The sequence below is a fragment of the Mixophyes fleayi genome, chromosome 3 (genome assembly GCF_038048845.1).
Source record: "Mixophyes fleayi isolate aMixFle1 chromosome 3, aMixFle1.hap1, whole genome shotgun sequence".
Taxonomy (NCBI): Eukaryota; Metazoa; Chordata; class Amphibia; order Anura; family Limnodynastidae; genus Mixophyes; species Mixophyes fleayi.
The window spans coordinates 73,163,569-73,183,699 of record NC_134404.1 but is presented as its reverse complement, the minus strand read 5'-3'; the positions used below and the strand labels follow the sequence as shown (position 1 = coordinate 73,183,699).

Below are 20,131 nucleotides of genomic sequence, written 5' to 3'. Positions count from 1 at the left end.
TTTTTTTCCCTCTAAAATAAAATAAGTCTAGTCGTGCCCCATGAGCTAAACTTTGCCAGCCCTCCCCTGCCCTCACACTCTATTTTAAGAACCCCCCTCCCTTTCATCACTTGCACTTAATATTAAGAACCCCCCCCCCCCAATATGTATGTATGTATGTATGTATGTATGTGTGTGTGTGTGTGTGTGTGTGTGTGTGTGTGTGTATATATATATATTAAAAGCTCCCCCATCACACTCGCACACTATATTAACATACCTCTCCTTCCCTCATACACTATCTATATATTAAAAGCCCCCCCAATCACACACTGTATTAACATACCCCCACCTTCTCCGCTTACACTTACCTTATAACATCCGCTCTCAGAGATGCAGACGGCCTCTCCTGCCGCTCTGCATGTGTGGCTGTTTCCTCCTATCAGTGTTATAGATAGGAGTCACTTGGGATGCGCATCACGTGACAGGTGCCATCCTATGTGACTCCTGTCTATAGCTCTGATAGGAGTAAGCAGCCAGACACAGAGATCCGCGCTGCGGCCACATTAAGGAAGGTGGCTGGTCCCGAAGGAGGCGCCAGCCACCCACTACCACACTGATTCCCTCCACTAGCACCCATTCCGGGGGGGACGGGGGACGGGGACTCACAATTTATTTTTATTTTTTTAAAAAATGCATTTGACGGCCTCCTGAGGCCAGCGGCCTACTGGGAAAAGTACAGGTAGCTTGTATGGCCAATCCACCCCTGCTACTATGTTGGCTAGAACAGTTAAGTGGCCTTGACAGTATTTTAATATCTCATTTACGAGGTCATGAGAAAGGCCAGAGCAGGACAACTGTCCCTGATGCTTCCTACTCCCTAATTTCTAATGTATGTCTGTAGGAGGGAGGCACAATAAATATATGAGTGCCTTATTGCTTTGCTTGGGAATGTTTTAGTATAATAGCTGTGTAATTGAAGCTACAGTTCTGGCTCCCAGATCTGTTGCTGCTTGTTGTATGAGTCAGGAGGGAGGCACACAAACACCCACATTAGGTTAGGAGAAAAGGCTTTGGGCACTGTAATAATCTTGTAGTTAACGATCTTGGATAGATGCCCTGTTCAAGATTTGCCAGTGCCAGCAACAGACTCTTAAGAGGACATTTACCAAGACTTTGTAAGTGGCAGCTTTTCAGAATGTAGTGTATGTGATTAAACTGTCCTATTGGACATGATTTGATTATAAAAAAAATTTGCTCCACTGTGCTGGATGGTTATCGGGCTTTAACTCCTTGTAGTGGTGCACCATTTACTCTGAATCAGGAAAATGACACAATTGGGGCAGACCGTGTACTGTGATCAACAGTTTAAACTATCTACTCTGCACAACATGGGCAAATAATGCAGAAACTCTAGATACGTTGCAATAGTGCGTCTGGTTAGTGCGTCTGGTTAAAACACACACACACACACACACACACACACACACACACACACACACACACACACTCTCTCTGATAGGAAGTCTTTTTAGCAAACATAACCCTAAAATCTTTGTTAGATGTAACATGTACAAAAAAATCAGTTTGGCATATAATAATATAGTTGCCAGTTGTCTCTAATTTTCCTACGTGATCTCAGGATTTGAACAATGTGAAATTTTTGTCCCTGGAAACGATCCATTTTGTAGAACCTGCTAAGTACAATTTATTTTCTTAAGGTGGGTTTGTCTAGGTCTGAGCACCACTATGTATTATTCAGCTCCTGTATGTCCTTAGTTTTGCAAATATAGAACAACCTGCAGCCAATGGGATTATCGGAATGTTGGGATAGTGACCTATCCCCTCGGTTGGACAGCACAGCATGTGACATGAGCAGTGTCACATACATCCTGATTGCAGTGTGACAATCCCAATTTGTGCACCCCAAAAGGAATTGCGTTTCCTTAGAAAGTGGAGCCTAACTGGATTTACGACATGTTTTGTGTGAAATTGGGACGTGTCTTGCACAGAGGAGGGACTCCTTTTAATCTAATTTTGCCTGTGTAGATGTTGGAAGGTATATGGGGAATGGAAGCAAGCAGGAAGCCTCAGGCTGAGAGATAGCGGAAGGAGCCTCACATTAAAGCAAGATTGTGTTTAAAACAATCTCTAAATGAAACAAAGTTTGTACATGTAACTTGTTTTGTATATTTAATGCATGTTTTGGAAAGTGGAATCAGACTTTAAAGCAATCCTTACTAGTTGATACCTGGATAATGGATACCTTTCGCTATAAGTTTCAGTACGCACGTGTTCACTCATGTTGTTGTCTGAAAGGTAAATTGCCTGCTGCAGTTATAAACTATTCTCTGAGGCTGCAACAGGAAACCACAGTGATTTTTAAAGCTGCTTGATTGCTTCCTGCTTGGATGCATCCAGTCCTGAGGGGAAAGGAAGGGGCTAATACACACCCAGATAGCAGGAGGAAGATATAACGTAATTGTCTTCAACAAGGAATTAGTGTCCCAGGTTCACCTTGAAGGATTACTAAATGGAAAATACATGACGACTTCTATAAAGGAACTAATAATACAATTTATTTGTTAAGAGGCTGGCATGTGTAGATTATTTTAGAAGCCATCTTGTTTATGAATTTAGTGGCCCTTTTTAAATAGGAAAAAAAACGTACTTGTATATTTTAAACAGCATTTATGGAAACAACAGTTTAAACTACTTTTATAAAAAGGATATTTATTTGTTTATGTACTGTTGAATTCTTATTAGGTATTAGTACACTCCTCATGTCATTATTACAGGGTATAGAAACAATAGGACTATTATGAATGTCATAAGTGTGTCTCTATCTGATGATGCTGTTACAGTAAATGACGGTTTTTCTTTTGACCTGTCCAGTTCACACAAAAAGTTCTGGAAATGCAGAATGTGTTAATGGATGTAAGGGGGTTAACACAGTGGAATTTCCCTGGCCTCACCCAGGCTGATTCTGTTATTACCATTTGTAGGGGAATATTCTGAATTCCAGAGAGAATTGTGTCCAGATGCTAAGACCTCTCTATTTAATAGTCCAAAGCGTAATTCTCTCTTTAGTCTACGTAGGTCCCTCTGGCTACAAAAGATCTAAAGATGCCAAAACTGTATTGACCTTCCTGGGAAGACTTATTTATAGCTTTGTTAGTGTCCTTTAAAGAGGAGCCATTATATTGTAACATTATACTGTGCATGACTGAAAGCTCCCTTTATGTGTTGTGTGTTCTCTGCACTATTAGGCTCTACTATTTTTTTCTTCAGTTGTCTTACCAACATCAGGTCTAGTGGGCATAGAAACTGGACTGTGAACTATGACCGTAAGATACACTCAACATAAGTGATCTCACAGTACTGGGTTTTGTATGGTTATGGTAACTAACCCTCTAGTATAGTTTGTCGGATTCTAAATCTTATTGCTCCACCAACATTTACAGTGATCGGTTTGATTTCAAAGTTAATGGTTCCCAATCTATGACAAGATTAGAAGTTTTTGTTTGGTAAATTCAATCATTAGTCTTAAGCTGGGTACACACTACAGGGTTTTTGTTCAATAACCGGCTCAACCAGCTGACATATGACTGCTCGTTCGAAAGTCGGGTCAGTGTGTGCAGTGACACGTTGGTCGAAAGTCTGCCCAAATAGACGATTATCGCCTCATTTGGTTGGTTGTACCATTCAATATTTTCCGATCAATCAGCTAACGATCATGTAGTGTGTATGCACTCATGCTGATGATCTCCATAGCGTTTACAGAGCTGGGCTCTTTTCAGCTGATGTTAGCACTGAATGTCAGAGTGAATAAATGTAGAGTGCTGTAGAAGGAATAATTCATTTGTTCGTTCTGAGACAGAATATTTTGTTTCAGAGTCACAGAAGCTAACGAAATTCGTTAGGGCATGTGGATAGCTATAACAAGGCGGTATTAGTGTGACAGTAGTGAATGAATAAATATTGCGCTGTCATTCTCTGGACTAGAGGACCAGACAAAGGACCAGATGAAGAGCACAGATCTGAAGGTGAATTGTGTCAGTGTGTATGCATGAATCGTCAGACTGATTGGACTTTCAGTCGTAGGTATAATCGTTTGAAGAATTGTTCAGACCGACGTGCTATCTCAGTGTGTACCCAGCTTTAGTACTGAACCCTCTTAATGATGGCAGCTGAAAATACTGGTCAAAGCTGGGTTTATAACATCGGTGACCGAGAAGAAACACATATCTTTTAATGCCATTTTGTTAAAGTGGGCCGGTCACCTACAGACAGTGAAGGCGTCCATTTTGTGGGCTTAACTAATATTCATGGGACTGTGGCCTATCCATTCTTTAGTACCTCATACATCAATGTCTGATTTCATGTGCGCCTCTGTGAAGTCACTAGTTACTATCAGATTGATAGGCTGGATGCTGTTTCTGCCCACAGAATGGATACCTCCATTGTGTGTTGGTGCCAGATCCACTTTAAGAGGTTATACCTGGGGATAAGCATGTTGTGTTACAATGAGGGAGTCTCTGTCATTAGACCAGCATCATTATTACTTTGGCATTTTATCATATATAGGGTCATATCTACCTTTTGAGAAATGTGAGGCTCTGAATTCTATTCTGAGGTAAAGAGATGTTTTCTGTCTGTTTCTTAACAAGTCTCTATTTGTCTGATGCAGCCAAAGACCACGGGCCAGACACTGCTGAGCCAACTGTTCACTCATCTGACTGTGGTGGAGACAGACTATTTTGGCATTGAGTTCCAGACAGCTCAGTCGCAGTGGGTATGTAAAGATTCTGCCTGTCCCTATTTATACTGCACATTACTTTTGCCGGTTTCTCTATGTGATCGGAAAAAAAAATGATATCGTGCTGACTTTTTTTTTTTCTCCTACACTAAATACATCTATAAATTTAAAAAAACAGCTCCTGTAATATTGTATTAGCTTATATTGATCTAATAAAAGGTATTGCAACTGTATCTTCAACAGACCTGCTTAATGCCTGCAACAGATGTGCCTTTATGTAATGCGTAACAATCTTACTATCTAGATTCATGTTGGTGTGCAGTACCTGTGTCAGTCATTCTGATGGTTTTTGGTGGTGGTAATTGTTATTATTCCCCAGTGAAGCTCACAATCTAAATTCCCTACCATACACAGACCAGGTACTGTTGGCGTTGTGGTGTGACTAGGTAGTGAATGTATAATATTCATTGCTAACTTTCCTGTAGCAAAAGTGAATTAATTTACGTGGCATGGATAACTGCAGAGTAGGCAAAATATCTATAATTTAGTAGCCAGGAAGTGGTTACATGTGCAGACAGATGGTTTGTTTTTCTATTTTGTGGAAATTTAGCTGACTTTGGTGCCATGCAGTTTTCACTCCTGGCCAAGAACACATTTTCATCTACTATAATTATAAACGTAATATATTGTAGAAACTAATTTGTCACAGAAATGTACCTAATGTAAAATATATATGTCTTTTTATCCTGTTTGGCATGTTAAATATTTTCCATACAGTAGGATTACCCTTTATTTATAAAGCACAGACATATTACTCAGCGATGTAGATCCATGAAAATACACTAGTATCCATCTGTAAGCAGAAAGTGTTTAGATATTTATCTTTCACACCAGTTGGGGGACACTGTTCACCTTTGGGTATAGAAGGCACTGTGGGAGTAAAGGCACCAGGGCCATCTTTTCCATTGGGCACGATGGGCGGGGGCCCCACGGGCAAGGGGGCCCCATAGGCAGGGCTCTTAATTGGGATAAATAATCCTGCAAAAAGAGAAAACCTGGAAAAAAAAACCTGCAAGGGTCACTGAGCAAGTACATCTATCTATCTATCTATCTATCTATCTATCTATCTATCTATCTATCTATATATATATTATATGCACGTTTTAGTCTAGTTCTTTCATTGTTTGGATTATTGAAAAAAAAAAAATGTAGTTGTTAGTGTGTTTTTCTCAGCGCCAATCACCTGGTGAACGCCACAGCTACTTCAGGGAGAGAGCCCATGGCCCCCAACCCCCAGAATAATGTAGGGCTCCCGGAAAAAGGGTCACCTGGCACTATTAAAGTGAGCAGGACCCAGCCACTTCCAGGGAGGTGGTGTGGGCCGTTCCGGGAGTCGCGGCAGCATGGTCTAGTTGACGGTGGTCACTGAAGGCGGAGCTGTCAGCGGCCCTTTCCCAGCCTGTTAACCAGCACTAGAAGGAGATATTTGGATGGAAGAAACAGTTAGTGGGACAATTAACTGGTGGGGAGCAGTCGCTGGAGTGCCGTCCCCACCAGTGTTCTGTGTGTGTTTTATGCTTTTACATGAATGTAGCACCATTACAGTGACAGGCCATATTGGAGGTGGGGCCTCACAGCGGTTAACCCCCCTGTTTTTCCCGGGCTTTCAGAAGCTCAGAAGTCCCTTTCCTTTCCTGCCTTTGGTGCGCACAGACACACACCTCTCCCTGGGGAAAGAGAACCCATAGATATAGAGTGAATTAACATATTCTATGGATCTATTGTGTTGTGTTTCACTACTGACCGTGAAGTTTTACCTGACACTCAGTCTGAGCATTCCCACCTGTATGTAGGTGCAGCTTTGGAACATCCCCAAGGCGAGCAGTGTCCCCCAACTGGTGTGGAAGAGAAAACAAGATTTTTTGGTACTTGGTGTAAAATCTCTATCCCTGGACACAAGTTGGGAGACACTGCGCTCCCGCCCTTTGTTGTTATGACAGTTCTGTTGAGTGTTATGTTGGCTGTGTTTCGCCCTCTGTTGCAGCTTTGGTAGTTTAAATAAACGGAGTACTTCTGACTGGAGGGGAGCAGGCTAGACAAGTGTTTAGTGCCTTTACTCCCAAATTTTACGGTAAGTGTAAAAATCTAGTTTTCTGCAATCATTTTAAAATTGCCTTTATAAAATCATAGTTGACCTACAGGGACATATAAGGAACAATTTGCATGTTTCTGACCCGTGTATGGGTATGGGGTTCGTCAGATTGCCATCGTCTTTCACACAGTGAATACTCTACACTTCCAACACACAAGCCAACTTTTAAATGACACAAGGAAGAGATTTTAAGTGTATTTTTTTTATTCTGTGCAGCTTAAATATGTAATCAGTGTTTCAGAAATGTTAAGCTAAAGTTTCTGTTGGTTTTATTGATTTGGATTCCACCAGGGGCTTGCACAGGAACTGTGTCTCATCTTGTGATAACACTTGCTCCCTTCACTCAAATAGCCATGACAAGCAAAATGAGTATGGGGGTAGCAGAGCTATAGAGAACAATAACTATGCTTTAAACCGATGGTATGCATTAGAACTTCTCTGAACGCATAGCACATCGAACTTTGAAGTGGATGGGCTACAGTAGCAGGAGACCACACTGGGTACTACTCCTGTCAGCTAAGAATGGGAAACGGAGGCTATGGTGAGTACAGGCTCTCCAACACTGGACCAAAGAAGATTGGAAAAACGTCCCCTAGGTCTGAAGAATCTTTTGGCTGTGACATGCAGATGGTAGAGTTAGAATATTTTTATAAACCACATGAATCCATCCTGGTGCAGGCTGGTGGCGGTCATATAATGGTGTGTGTAATGTTTTCTTGGCACACATTTGGCCCCTTGATACTAACTGAGCATTGTTTAAATGCCACAGCCTACCTGGGTTTAGTTGCTGACCATGTGTACCCGTTTATGGCCACAGTCTCCCCATCTTCTGGCTACGATGGCTACGTCCAGCAGGATAGTGCATCATGATGCAAAGCACACATCATCACAAGTTGGTTCCACAGACGTGAAAATGAGTTCAGTTTACTCCAATGGTCTTCACCGTCACCAGATTTCAATCTAATAGAGTTTTTAGGATGTGATTGAACGGGGGATTCACAGCATGAATATGCAGACAACAAATCTACAGCAATTTCATGTTGCTATCATGTCACCATGGACTAGGATCTCTACGGCATGTTCCAGCACCTTGTTGGCTCATGTGTTAATTAAGAAAATAACCTCTTGCGATGTCAGGACATGTATAAGATGCTGGATTGCCCTGGTTGGCTGTAATTATGGCTAGCATGACTGCAGCAAGGTAAGGTGGTGATTTTAAAAGAGGGGTGATGTGTTTGGCAGTATCTCCAGTGACCCAAGACGGCTCGACTTGCAGTTTCATGCTCATCAGTGTCTAAGGTGATGTATGGAACTCCAAGAGAAAAACATATTCCACAAATGGCAACAGTGGATGTAAGTGCATTCGCTGTGCAGGAATTCAAAGTGCAAGATGAAACGAGCGTGCAACTGCAGATGGTTTACTGTAAGTTGTAACCTGTGGTACGAGGTGCCAGTGTCATCAGACCTTCAGTCAGGCATCTTCAGGTGCTCAGAATGTATTGACTACATTTTTGCTTACAGTGCCAACTTTTGTAAATCCCTCCTATGGATTTGCAATCAAAAGCAACTTTCACTTGTATGTCCCTGCCCTAAAATCTATATAGGAAAAATTACCAGAATGTTAAAGGTCAAGTTTGCCTTACACAGGAGATCCTTCAGAAATGGCTTTGGGTGTCACATGGGTTGGCATGGACTATTCAGCTTTACCTGTGTCTTGTCATTTTGCTGAGTAGTGACACTTTGTCCAAACTGTGCTACATGTCTGTAGATCAGATATCCTCATTGAGGAGAGGAGGTGATCGGGGCAAGTTGTCACTATGCCTGGAAGCCAGATGGATGCACCGATCTGTAGGAATATACGAAGAGGAGAAACCAGTCTTAAGGGGCAGAGATTAAGACGAGAGGCAGTAACTATATCACTGAACATAATGTTCAATTGTGAATGGAAAATGAAGCCTGAGATTAGAATGACACAATGATATAAACTCATACCAAGATATAATAATAATATTATTGACTAGTCTGATGAAAGCACTACCAAAAGGTGTACTATCCATATACATCCTGGAAAATATATATGAGAAAGTAACCTGTAAAAACAACCAATATGTAAAAGTAATGATGAAAAATTAATATATAAAAACAATGCAAATAATTACAATAAAATAATATAATATTATTCATAAGGAAATGTATTTTCTACTTCTTTCTTTTTTTCATTAAAATTGTAAATGTGTGAAAATAATAAAACTAATTTGTAAAGAAATTAAAAAACTACTTATAAAAATAAAAAGCTGCACACTCATAAATGGCATATGGACCTAAAATGATTACTGAATATAGTATTTTGGATATATAATATGCAACTTCTGTTAGATAATAAGTGAGGGCTTTCTAATAGGCCTTTATGCAATACAAAACTGTTACAAACCAGATGAAACCAATAGCCTTATTTATAAAGTGTACTTGTAAACTTGCAGATCTCCTCTGTTATGTGTTCCATTGCAGATAATGAACCACAAAATTATATAGTAAGCTTAAATTTCTATCCGTAAATCTCCTTCCATGTTCTCAGAAGGAATGCTAGGAATGCAATTGGATCGATCCTTAGAGCTGACCTCCCTAGGAATATAATAGAAAATCGCTTGAATATAAAATCTGTTGTTTAACTCGCTGCCATAAATATATTCCTGTGGAGTAATTTTCATTTGTGAAAGTATAATAAAGAGCTTTTTTATGAAAGTGTACTATGCACTTTACATAGCGCCTTTGACAGGTGTACACCCAGGGCCGGATTAAGGGAATGGAGGCCCCTGGGCTAAGGGGGCCTCCATTCCCCAGTGAGGGCCCTCCCCATGATCCGAGCCCCCCTCCTGCCCCCTTCCTCCCCCCCCCCTCCCCCCCTGTGATCCGAGCCACCCCCAGGGCACTTACCTCCTTCTCCTGGCATTGCAGTCCTTCCCCGGCGCGATGTACGCTCTTTACTGAGGAGATCTCGTGAGAGTGAGACTCGCGAGATCTCCTCAGTAAGGAGACAATAGCGCGCTGGGGAAGGACCGCAATGAAAGTGCTCAGCAGCATTGATGGAGCCGGGGGCGCCCCCTTCCCCCGACCGATCAATAATGCTGTTGAGCACTTTCAAGTGCCCCCTGAATGCCCGAGGCCCCTGGGCTGTAGCCCAGTTAACCCTATGGTTAATCCGGCCCTGTGTACACCTCTCAAAACAAATAGATTTTACCAGGTTGACTATTGTGAATGCTGCTGGGAAATGACACAAGCTGACATGAAGCAAATACTGGTCAGAAAATGTGTGTACAGTTACCTTGTATGTCCCTGTTGTGTGTGTCCTCTGTTTTCTGTGATGCTCCTTACATTAAACAGCAGTAATACCAATAACATAGACTGGCTAATTGCATTGTTATGGTGCAGATCAATAGGCTTATTTTTTGTTTGGATTTGAATTCGAAGGAATCAGAAAATGCTGCTGTTACTCATTTACGTGCTAGTGTAGTGAAATAATATATTTTTAAATTCTGATTTCAAAATACATATTTTAGAAATATAAAATATTCCCAGATTCCTCCATCTACTTCGGCTGTTTGTCACATTTAACTGTTGTGTATGGAAGTACCACTTGTAATTATTGCACTGTGTGTGTATGAAATGTGGTTTACATAATGAGTAGTATAGCAAAGCTGGAGTCTAACAGATCCACCCATAATATTATGTTTTTAATTATTACAATATAGCTCTGTAAATGCCCATAAAAAGTAAACTCTCCAATCTTTTCCTATTTTTAGGTGTGGTTGGAGCCTCTGAAATTTGTGAACAAGCAGCTGCGCAGTAAGTTCAGCAATTATTGCTCTGGGACAGGATGAATAGAAAATGATTGTAGCAAAATAGTAATTAAAACGAAAGCAATATTTTAATGAGCACGTGATGATATCCATGTGGCTAACTGAGATTTCTAGGAGAAGATTACCATGTTACCAGCGCTATGTTTATAATTTTAGACCATGGACCTAATTTAGAGTTCAATGTGAACTTGCAACTCTTGCATACATGCAAAATATGGTCATACACTCGCCTTTCCACGGCTGTAATTTGAGTTGCATGTATCTGTAAAATACATGTAACTTCAAACTTGGTGTATCCATATGTCCAGCGCAAAATAACAGTCATTAACAGGGGCAGGGGGGCATCTGGCCACCGGGCCGGACCCATCGTGGGCTACCTTTGCTGGGTCACTGGGCCACCTACATTTTTTTTTTCCCTTTACAATGTTCCTAATATTCTGCTGAATCGAGTCTTGCCCACCAGGTCAACATTTGCTATCCCTCCCCAATCAAGTTGTACTAGTCCCATAGAGCACACAAAGATACACCTCCTCAAAGGCATATCTTAAAGATATGTGTAAATCAGAACTGGACACCTGTCTACTCTACTGAACTTACACACGCACCCTCCCGACTAGCCTCTCCAAGCACAAGTTAATTTAAATTACAGGGCAGAGGTTGTGCACATGTAGTGTGACAATTTTACACAAAACACATTCTTATATGGCACAAATGGACTTGTAAATCAGACCCTATATGTGGATCTACTTTATAAATGAAATTTTAATTTTGTTACTAGCTCTTCATGTGTCTAGGATACGTTGACCTGAAATGTTCTGCAGTATTATTATTATTATTATTATTATTATTATTATTATTACCATTTATTTATATAGCGACACTAATTCCGCAGCGCTGAACTCATTCACATCAGTCCCTGCCCCATTGGGGCTTACAGTCTGAATTCCCTAACATACACACACAGATAGAGAGAGAGACTAGGGTCAATTTTTGATAGCAGCCAATTAACCTACTAGTATGTTTTTGGAGTGTGGGAGGAAACCGGAGCACCCGGAGGAAACCCACGCAAACACGGGGAGAACATACAAACTCCTCACAGATAAGGCCATGGTCGGGAATTGAACTCATTACCTCAGTGCTGTAAGGCAGAAGTGCTAACCACTAGGCCACTGTGCTACCCATATATAAAGGAATGTATTTCTGCTTACGTTTTCATTTCTGATCTGGAGTTGTACAACCTGTGACCAAGGCTCTTTAACGCATGTAGTTCTAATCATGAGATAAAGTCATAATCTTATAAAACTACACAACACATCAGTTTGCTCAAAACAAAATTTGTCCTAATTTCTTAGCTACAACCAAGAGGGGATTTTGACACACTGTTAACAAAACTACAACTTCTTTTCTAAAATGTGCTGTTGGTTATTTTGTAAAGTGGTACAAAACCTGACATTTACAGCTTACTACGCTTGTCTGGACTCTTCTGCACAGACAAATTATGTCTCATAATATCAGATTTAAATGCACAATTAAGATGGAATACATCAATTTATATACAAAGTGGCATATACAACACCTCCTTACAAAACAGCCAAAAAATACCTGTCACTGTTTTATAGTTTGTTTTGTTTTTTTTTTTACTTTATAATTGTATCTGGCTGTTTTGTGTAACATTGCTTTTATACACATGTATTAGAACTATGTGAAAGTCTATGATGTGTTTATTTTTTATCTTGGTTTTCTTATATGCACAATTAATAGAAATGTAAGACCATCACTAGAATCCCCAGAGTGGCAGCACTGTTAAGTAATCACTCATTCAGTGTCGGACAGCTTGTTTTTGGTATAGACAGGTGTACAGAGTCGGTGGTGCATTATACCGTTTTATATATTTCCAGAGCCAAAAAATGCCAAATTACGTCTGGCCGTGAAGTTTTTCCCCCCTGACCCTGGTCAGCTTCAAGAGGAATACACAAGGTCAGAGATGAGATCGGAGCACATGATGTATGAGGTACAGCAGACAGGTCACATGATCCTATAGTAATCTGTATCCTTCTTGTTTTAGGTATCTTTTTGCTATGCAGATAAAGAGAGACCTGACAGAGGAGAGACTGGTGTGCAGTGATAACACGACAGCCCTGCTTATTTCTCTGCTCTTGCAGTGTGAGTATTGTCCATGGCCATTAGTTATAAACTATGTCACACATCTGAATGTTTTCCTAGAACAGCGCTGGTTTTTCCTGTAAAACTTTGCGGAATTTCCTAATTCCAGACTTTTTGATGAAAGTGGGTTATTAGTATTAGTCAAAATATGTTCACTTGATCGATTACTACTTTTTGTACTCAAAAGGAAAAATGGATTGTCTTTTACTTTCATAGAAAAATGAATGTCAAATTAAAAAGGGAATGCTGTCACTATAGTGTTGGGTTGGCAATATCTAATTATGGGATATAGCAGTAGCTGGCAGTGAGGAAGATGACCACAAAGTTACATGGACTCTCATATATCTTTACAAGATTTGTTGCTTTCAGACATCCGTTCCATCTAAAGTGTGCCTGCTGCATATGACTGTTAAAAGATTAACAATAAAGTTTCAACATTTTGAAACAAAGAAAGTTGGTTTTACTGGTGGTGGTTTTACCCGGTCTATGTAAACAAATAAGTCACATGATACAAGTGACATCACTGTTCTCCAAATAGGACCAGGATTTATAGATCTATATACTGTGTGTAAATAAAATAAAGGAACACAGCGCTCATCGTGTAGTATTTTAAATGCCAATAATCATATTATCGGGTAAAAAGCAGCATTTATATGTAAAAATATTATGTTTATAAATGACTTCTTTGAAACTGATTCTTCTCATTAAAATCAAATGTGGTCGAATACTGAGAAGAATCAGCTTCAAATAAGTAATTACAGATACGCATTACATTTTATCTGCTATTAGAATTTCCCACAGCGGGTTGTGTAACATTGGAAAGAAGGAGCTGCTAAATTGTACATTTTCTGTTGTGAATTGTTTTTCCACTTGGTAGTGTGAGCGCTGGTTATCTATTTAATGTGTGTGCCTTCTTTGTAATACCAGAAAAATCAGGTACTGACAACGCCACAAAAATGGTTCAATACAATACAGAGCGAAAGTGAAACTTTTTTTGTGGCATTTGCAGCGCATCGGTGCAGAGTTATTCTGTAGACTTGCTAAGATTTAATGATATTTTGTATAATGGGGCTTTGTTCCCTTTAAATTCTTTCTATCCCCTTATAAATATTGTATGTCTACCACAGCTGAGGTTGGGGATTATGATCAGAATGGGGATCAGGATCATCTGAAAAACACCCAGTACTTGCAGCGACAGAACAATCTGGAGGACCGGATACTGCAGTACCACCGTGAGCACATGTGAGTCTGTCATGTATATGATTTCCATTTTATGGATGTTTTTAGTCAATCTGTTTGCACAATTCATAATAAATTATTGTTATTACAGCTATTTGTCTGCATTGTAGACAAATAGCTGTTTTTAGTGTACTTTTTTTTTATTGTACTGTTTTTAGTGTACTTTATATTCTTTTTTGCTTTCTGTCTGTGGGTGCATGATTATGACTGTAAATGATAAGCGTGTGTGCAATCTGACCACTGACATTCTGTCATTTCCTCCTGCAGTGGGATGTCTCCTGCTGATGCAGATTTTCAGATCCTGGAGATTTCTAGACGATTAGATCTGTATGGAACCCGTTTCCATCTTGCTTCTGACCGGGAAGGTGCCAAAATTAATTTGTCAGTGTCGCACATGGGAGTGCTGGTATTTCAGGTACAAAAGTACATCACTTATGGGAAAGTAAAATATAAACTGATGACAAGTCTCTTCCCCTAAAAAGCTGCCATTTTGTCCTGTAGCCATATTGACAGTACAGAGGAGACAAACTTCTCAGGATTGAAACTTTGGTTTAGCTCATGTATTTAAGAGGGGATAGGAATATGCTCAGCCGTAGTTCTGTATTTATGCATAAATATACCCAGTATACCCAGAGCTAGGCTCTTAATAACACAATAAGCCACTATATAAACAGAGGGACACAACACCTTTCATTCCCTCCCAATCCTATACATCCATGACTGGCCGTGGGGGTAGCAAAGTTACTGTCTTGATATTTATTTTAATATAGTGCATATAGTAGCACTTTCATCATGTAACTGCCAGGAGAGGAAGATTAGTTGGGCTGCATCATTGAGTATGGACTGAAAAGTAGCAAGGAGGATATGGGGGGCCAGTAAGAAGGGAGGTTGCAGTAATCAAGGTGGGAAATTATCAAAGACTGGCAGTAATCTTATTTAGTGACATGCAGCCTGCCACTTTTAAGCCTCCTTCTCCACAAAATGACTAGTAAAAGAGTAAATAGTTTGTAATTCATTGCATAGCAAGAAAAAATTAAAAGGCAAATAACTTTTATAATATACATAAACATGCAGATCCCAAACTAGGACTGAAATTTAGGCTACTCTGTATTCTGTCTGATCAATACATTATCCCTTTTGATAATAAGATCAAGTATATTGGATGCTATGGATATACCTGAGTTTTTCATAGTGTAATCCAACTGCTTTCATTTATTACATATACAATGTTTGTGAGTGGTATTAGTAGATATTTATGTAAGGCAACTTTACTTTATCTTAGGTTTAGTGACCATTTAACAATTTTACTGTTTTTCCAGTTACATTAATCATGTGCTCTTTTCTGTGCTGACTCACAGGGTAACACAAAGATTAATACATTTAACTGGTCGAAGATACGTAAGCTGAGCTTTAAAAGACGACGCTTCCTGATAAAGTTGCACCCGGAGGTTCATGTGAGTACTTCAGAAATCTTTCTCAGTTTTCAAAAATGAAGGAAATGTATGATTAGGGCAATAAACGCTGCTCAAGAGAGATTTCACACATAGTGGTAGATTTACCAAACCTGAAAATTAAAAATGGAGGTGTTGCCCATAGCAACCAGTCAGGTTCTAGCTATCATTTATCTAGTGCATTCTACAAAATGATAGCTAGAATCTGTCAGATGTCATGAGAATACAGAAGTGGAACAAACATAGAAAAAAATCCCCCAGCACACTGCTATAGCCAGCAAAGGAGCTGCCATTTCTACTTGTACATAAAAATGCAAAAGACTCAGTTGCACACATTTCAAATGTATGGAAAGCCAACCGCCACTGCACAGCGCCTCTGCTAATAGGGTGGTCCTAACTCTAAACAGTGATAGTGCCTAAATTTGGGCCATACATATGTGTTACTAAATTGAGAGGTAACTTACCAAGAGGTACCCCAAGAGCCTCCAAATGACAATACAGCACCAGCACTACCCCTCAGCTACTGACACCAACATGCTTCTCAAACAAACAGTCATGAGAACGCATCCTACTCGAATGCATACTGCCACCTATAAAGTTTGATGGTGGATAAATAATGGTCTGGAGGGTAGTTTTTCATGCTTTGACCTGAACCCCATATTTCCAGAAACCAGGATCTATTGGTACATCAGCCTCCATCATTTGTTTATCTCCCCCCAATTGGTGGGGGGATGATCATGCTAGGCGTTCTGTACCACCTGGACAGGATTTTAAATTAGACAGATAATGCCCAATCTTAATGTATGCCGAATGCTCCTGGGTGCGATTGCAAAGCTTGTGGCTGGAAATCTATGTTGTGTGTAGTGTTAGTAAGTGGGGGACAGCAAAGGAAAGATGTCTTCAAGAACCTAATGTGGGTCTCATTGTAGTGTGAAATATTATTGGACGTTGGTGAGCCAATGCATTACATAGGCAGGCGTCGGCGTGAAATTGTTTTTTTACTTCCGTTCATTGCTTAGCACCACCTGATCGGATCCAATCTAATATTCTACGAAGCATTATTGCTTTATAATACCCAGAGAAGAGAGGTAGTTGTAGTCTCCTATAATTGTGCCTCTTCTGAGATCTTAGGGAAATTGCAATTTACAAGATAGTGAGTTATTTATCTTATCTAGCATTTCCTGAGTAAGGGATGCTGAAATGTTGTATAGTTTTTTTTGTAATATAAGGTATTATCTACTTGTCCCAGTTGGTGGGTCTTTCCCGGCTTGTCTTTAATTGTTTGAATGTACCTGATCTTTTTCTTCTAAGAGCTCTAGCTAGCATTCTGCCTGGCTTGTCATCCTACTGGAAATATCTGTTTATAATCTGCGAAAGGGCAGTTTCGTCCTATCATCCAGTACTTCTTCAGGGCTGCCCTAGCTTCCCTCAATGTGAAGGGAAATTTTAATGCTACAGCACATAATGACGTTCTAGAGAATTGTGTGCATCCAACTTTGTGGCAGTAGTTTGAGGAAGGCCCTTTCCTATTTTCCGAGTGTGGTGTGGAAGAATTTCACTGGTCTGCACTAAACTCTGACCCCATCGCCATCAAACATCTTTGAGATTACGTGGAATGTGCACTGCAACCCCAGCACCAATGCCCTTGCAGCTGAATGGGTGGGAATCCAACGAGCCATGTTCCAAAATCTAGTGAAAAAAGAGTGGAGGCTGTTACAGCAGCAAAACGGGAACCAACTCAATATTAATGCTCATGGTTTTACAATGAGATGTTTAACAAGCAAGCAAATATGGATGTGGTGTTCACATGTCCACTTTGGCCATGTAGTTTATATACAGTCATGGCCAAAAGTTTTGAGAGCAACACAAATATTATTTTTCACAATGTCTGCTGCCTCAGTTTTTATGATGGCAATTTGCATATACTCCAGAATGTAATAAATTGAAATTTATCTGACCACTCTTCATGACAAAGTCCCTCTTTGCCATGACAATGAACTTTATCCCAAAAACATTTCCAGTGCGTTTCAGGCCTGCCACAAAAAAAACAGCTGACATCAGGTCAGTGATTCTCTCGTTAACACAGGTGAGTGTTGACGAGGACAAGGCTGGAGATCACTCTGTCATGCTGATTGAGTTAGAATAACAGACTGGAAGCTTTAAACGGAGGGCGGTGTTTGAAATCATTGTTCTTCCTCTGTTAACCATGGTTATCTGCAAAGAAACATGTGCAGTCATCATTGCTTTACACAAAAAAGGGCTTCACAGACAAGGATATTGCTGCTAGTAAGATTGCACCTAAATAAGCCATTTATCGGATCATCAAGAACTTCAAGTAGAGAGGTTCAGTAGTTGGGAAGAAGGCTTCAGGGCTCCCAGGAACATCCAGCAAGCGCCAGGACCATCTCCTAAAGTTGATTCAGCTGTGGGAACGGGGCTCCACTAATGCAGAGCTTGCTCAGGAATGGCAGCAGGCAGGTGTGAGTGCATCTGCATGCACAGTAAGACAGAGACTTTTTTTTAGGGTGGTCTGGTGTCAAGAAGGCCAGCAAAGAAGCCACTTCTCTCCAGAAAAAACATCAAGGACAGACTGATATTCTGAAAAAGGTGCATGGATTGGACTGTTGAGGACTGGGGTACAGTACTTTTTTCTGAATTCCCTTTCAGATTGTCTGGAGCATCTGGAAAAACGCTTGTCTGGAGAAGGAAAGGTGAGCGCTACCATCAGTCCTGTGTCATGCCAATAATAATACATCCTGAGACCATTCATTTGTTGTTGCTTCTCAGCCAAGGAAGTGGGCTTACTCACAATTTTGCCTAAGAACACAGCCATGAATAAAGATTGGTACCAAAACATCCTCCAAGAGCGGTTCTCTCAACCATCCAAGAACAGTTTGGGGACAATGCCGTTTACAACATGATGGAGCACCTTGCCATAATGCAAAAGTGATAAATAATTGGCTTGGGGATCAAAACATCGAAATTTAGGGTCAGGAAACTCTGCAGAACTTAATCCCATTGAGAATTTGTGGTCAATACTCAAGAGGCAGGTGGACAAACAAAAACCCACAAATTCTAACTCCAAGCATTGATTAGGCAAGAATGGGCGGCCATCAGTCAGTATGTGGCCCAGGAGTTGACTGACAGCATGCCAGGGCGAATTGCAGAGGTCTTCAAAAAGGGTCAACACTGCAAATATTAACTCTCTGCATAAACGTAATGTAATTATCAATAAAAGCCTTTGACACTGATGAAATGCTTGTCATTTTACTTCAGTATACCATAGCAACATCTGACAAAAAGGTCTAAAAACACTGAGGCAGGAAACCAATACTTGAGTCATGTACATGTGACTGTACATTATCGAAATCCAAATGATGCTTCTGGCTTCGCTCTGACCACTTTTTGTGCCATTTTATAATTAAAATCCTATTTGCAAATAAAGTGTTTAGGCTTGGAATAAACACGTTGTCCCTGAAGCCTCTTTCTTTATAACTCACTAGAACATTTCACACTGTATAGAGAGTGTCGTTCTCTCTTGTGTTAAGAGCATAATCCTTGAACACTATTCCTAAAATTGGTCGTCATTCCCTGTTTTGTAGGGTCCATACCAAGATGCCCTGGAATTCCTGCTACCCACCCGGGATATGTGTAAGAGGTTTTGGAAGATCTGTGTAGAGTATCATAGCTTCTTTCGTCTTCAAGATCAGCCAAAACCCAAATCCAGGCCAGTTATTTTAAGTCGCGGGTCCTCTTTTCGATACAGGTAAAAAAACAATATATTTGAAGTGTGAAAGTTTATGTGTGTCACTTATGGATTCTCACGCTGGTCTAAAATGATCATTTTCTGTAAATTATGAGTAAAGGTCTATTTTAATTTATGCTGATAGTCTAATTTACTTGTTTAAGTGTAATTTGTTGTTCTGTATTTGTTTTCTATAGAAGGCAATTCTTTTTTTACAACTGCAGTGATTAATTTGGCATTTATTTTTCTTTAGTGGCCGAACACAAAAACAGCTGATAGATTATGTTCGGGACACCAGCATTAAAAAACCACTATATGAAAGGTGAGTGAGTACACATATCTCCTAGGGTATATTTACTAAACTGCGAGTTTGAAAAAGTGGAGATGTTGCCTATAGCAACCAATCAGATTCCAGTTAACATTTATTTAGTACATTCTACAAATTGACAGATAGAATATGATTGGTTGCAATAGGCAACATCTCCGTTTTTTCAAACCTGCAGTTTAATAAATATACCCCTAAGACTTATTTCTAATGTTTATAAAACAAAATTCTCCAAAAGATATCTATGAAAATAAGATCTTGTATTCAGTTTTTTGTGATCTCCAGCAGTTTGAGTGTTGAACCCTTTATATTGGGGAATGTTAAAAACTGGCTCTGCCATCAATCAAAAGAAGGGTCAGTAGGCAAGACATTCTAATCCACTTTAGCAAAGATAATCCTTTATTCAGGCTAGGTAAGTTACCTTGGCAAATTGTGCACTTATCCTCGTAAAATATGTGTCG

At 40.0% G+C, this 20,131-nt stretch overlaps 1 protein-coding gene across 1 annotated transcript in view; it reads left to right on the top strand.

Moving 5' to 3' along the window:
• FARP2 (FERM, ARH/RhoGEF and pleckstrin domain protein 2) overlaps window positions 1–20,131 on the top strand; it is an 81,418-nt gene that overhangs the window by 19,788 nt on the left and 41,499 nt on the right. The window contains exons 3-11 of the mRNA XM_075200857.1: window positions 4,670–4,774; window positions 10,691–10,733; window positions 12,646–12,724; window positions 12,813–12,910; window positions 14,038–14,152; window positions 14,417–14,564; window positions 15,508–15,603; window positions 19,203–19,366; window positions 19,599–19,667. Of these exons, the coding sequence (XP_075056958.1) occupies window positions 4,670–4,774; window positions 10,691–10,733; window positions 12,646–12,724; window positions 12,813–12,910; window positions 14,038–14,152; window positions 14,417–14,564; window positions 15,508–15,603; window positions 19,203–19,366; window positions 19,599–19,667 (917 nt within the window). The remainder of the gene's footprint in view (window positions 1–4,669; window positions 4,775–10,690; window positions 10,734–12,645; window positions 12,725–12,812; window positions 12,911–14,037; window positions 14,153–14,416; window positions 14,565–15,507; window positions 15,604–19,202; window positions 19,367–19,598; window positions 19,668–20,131) is intronic.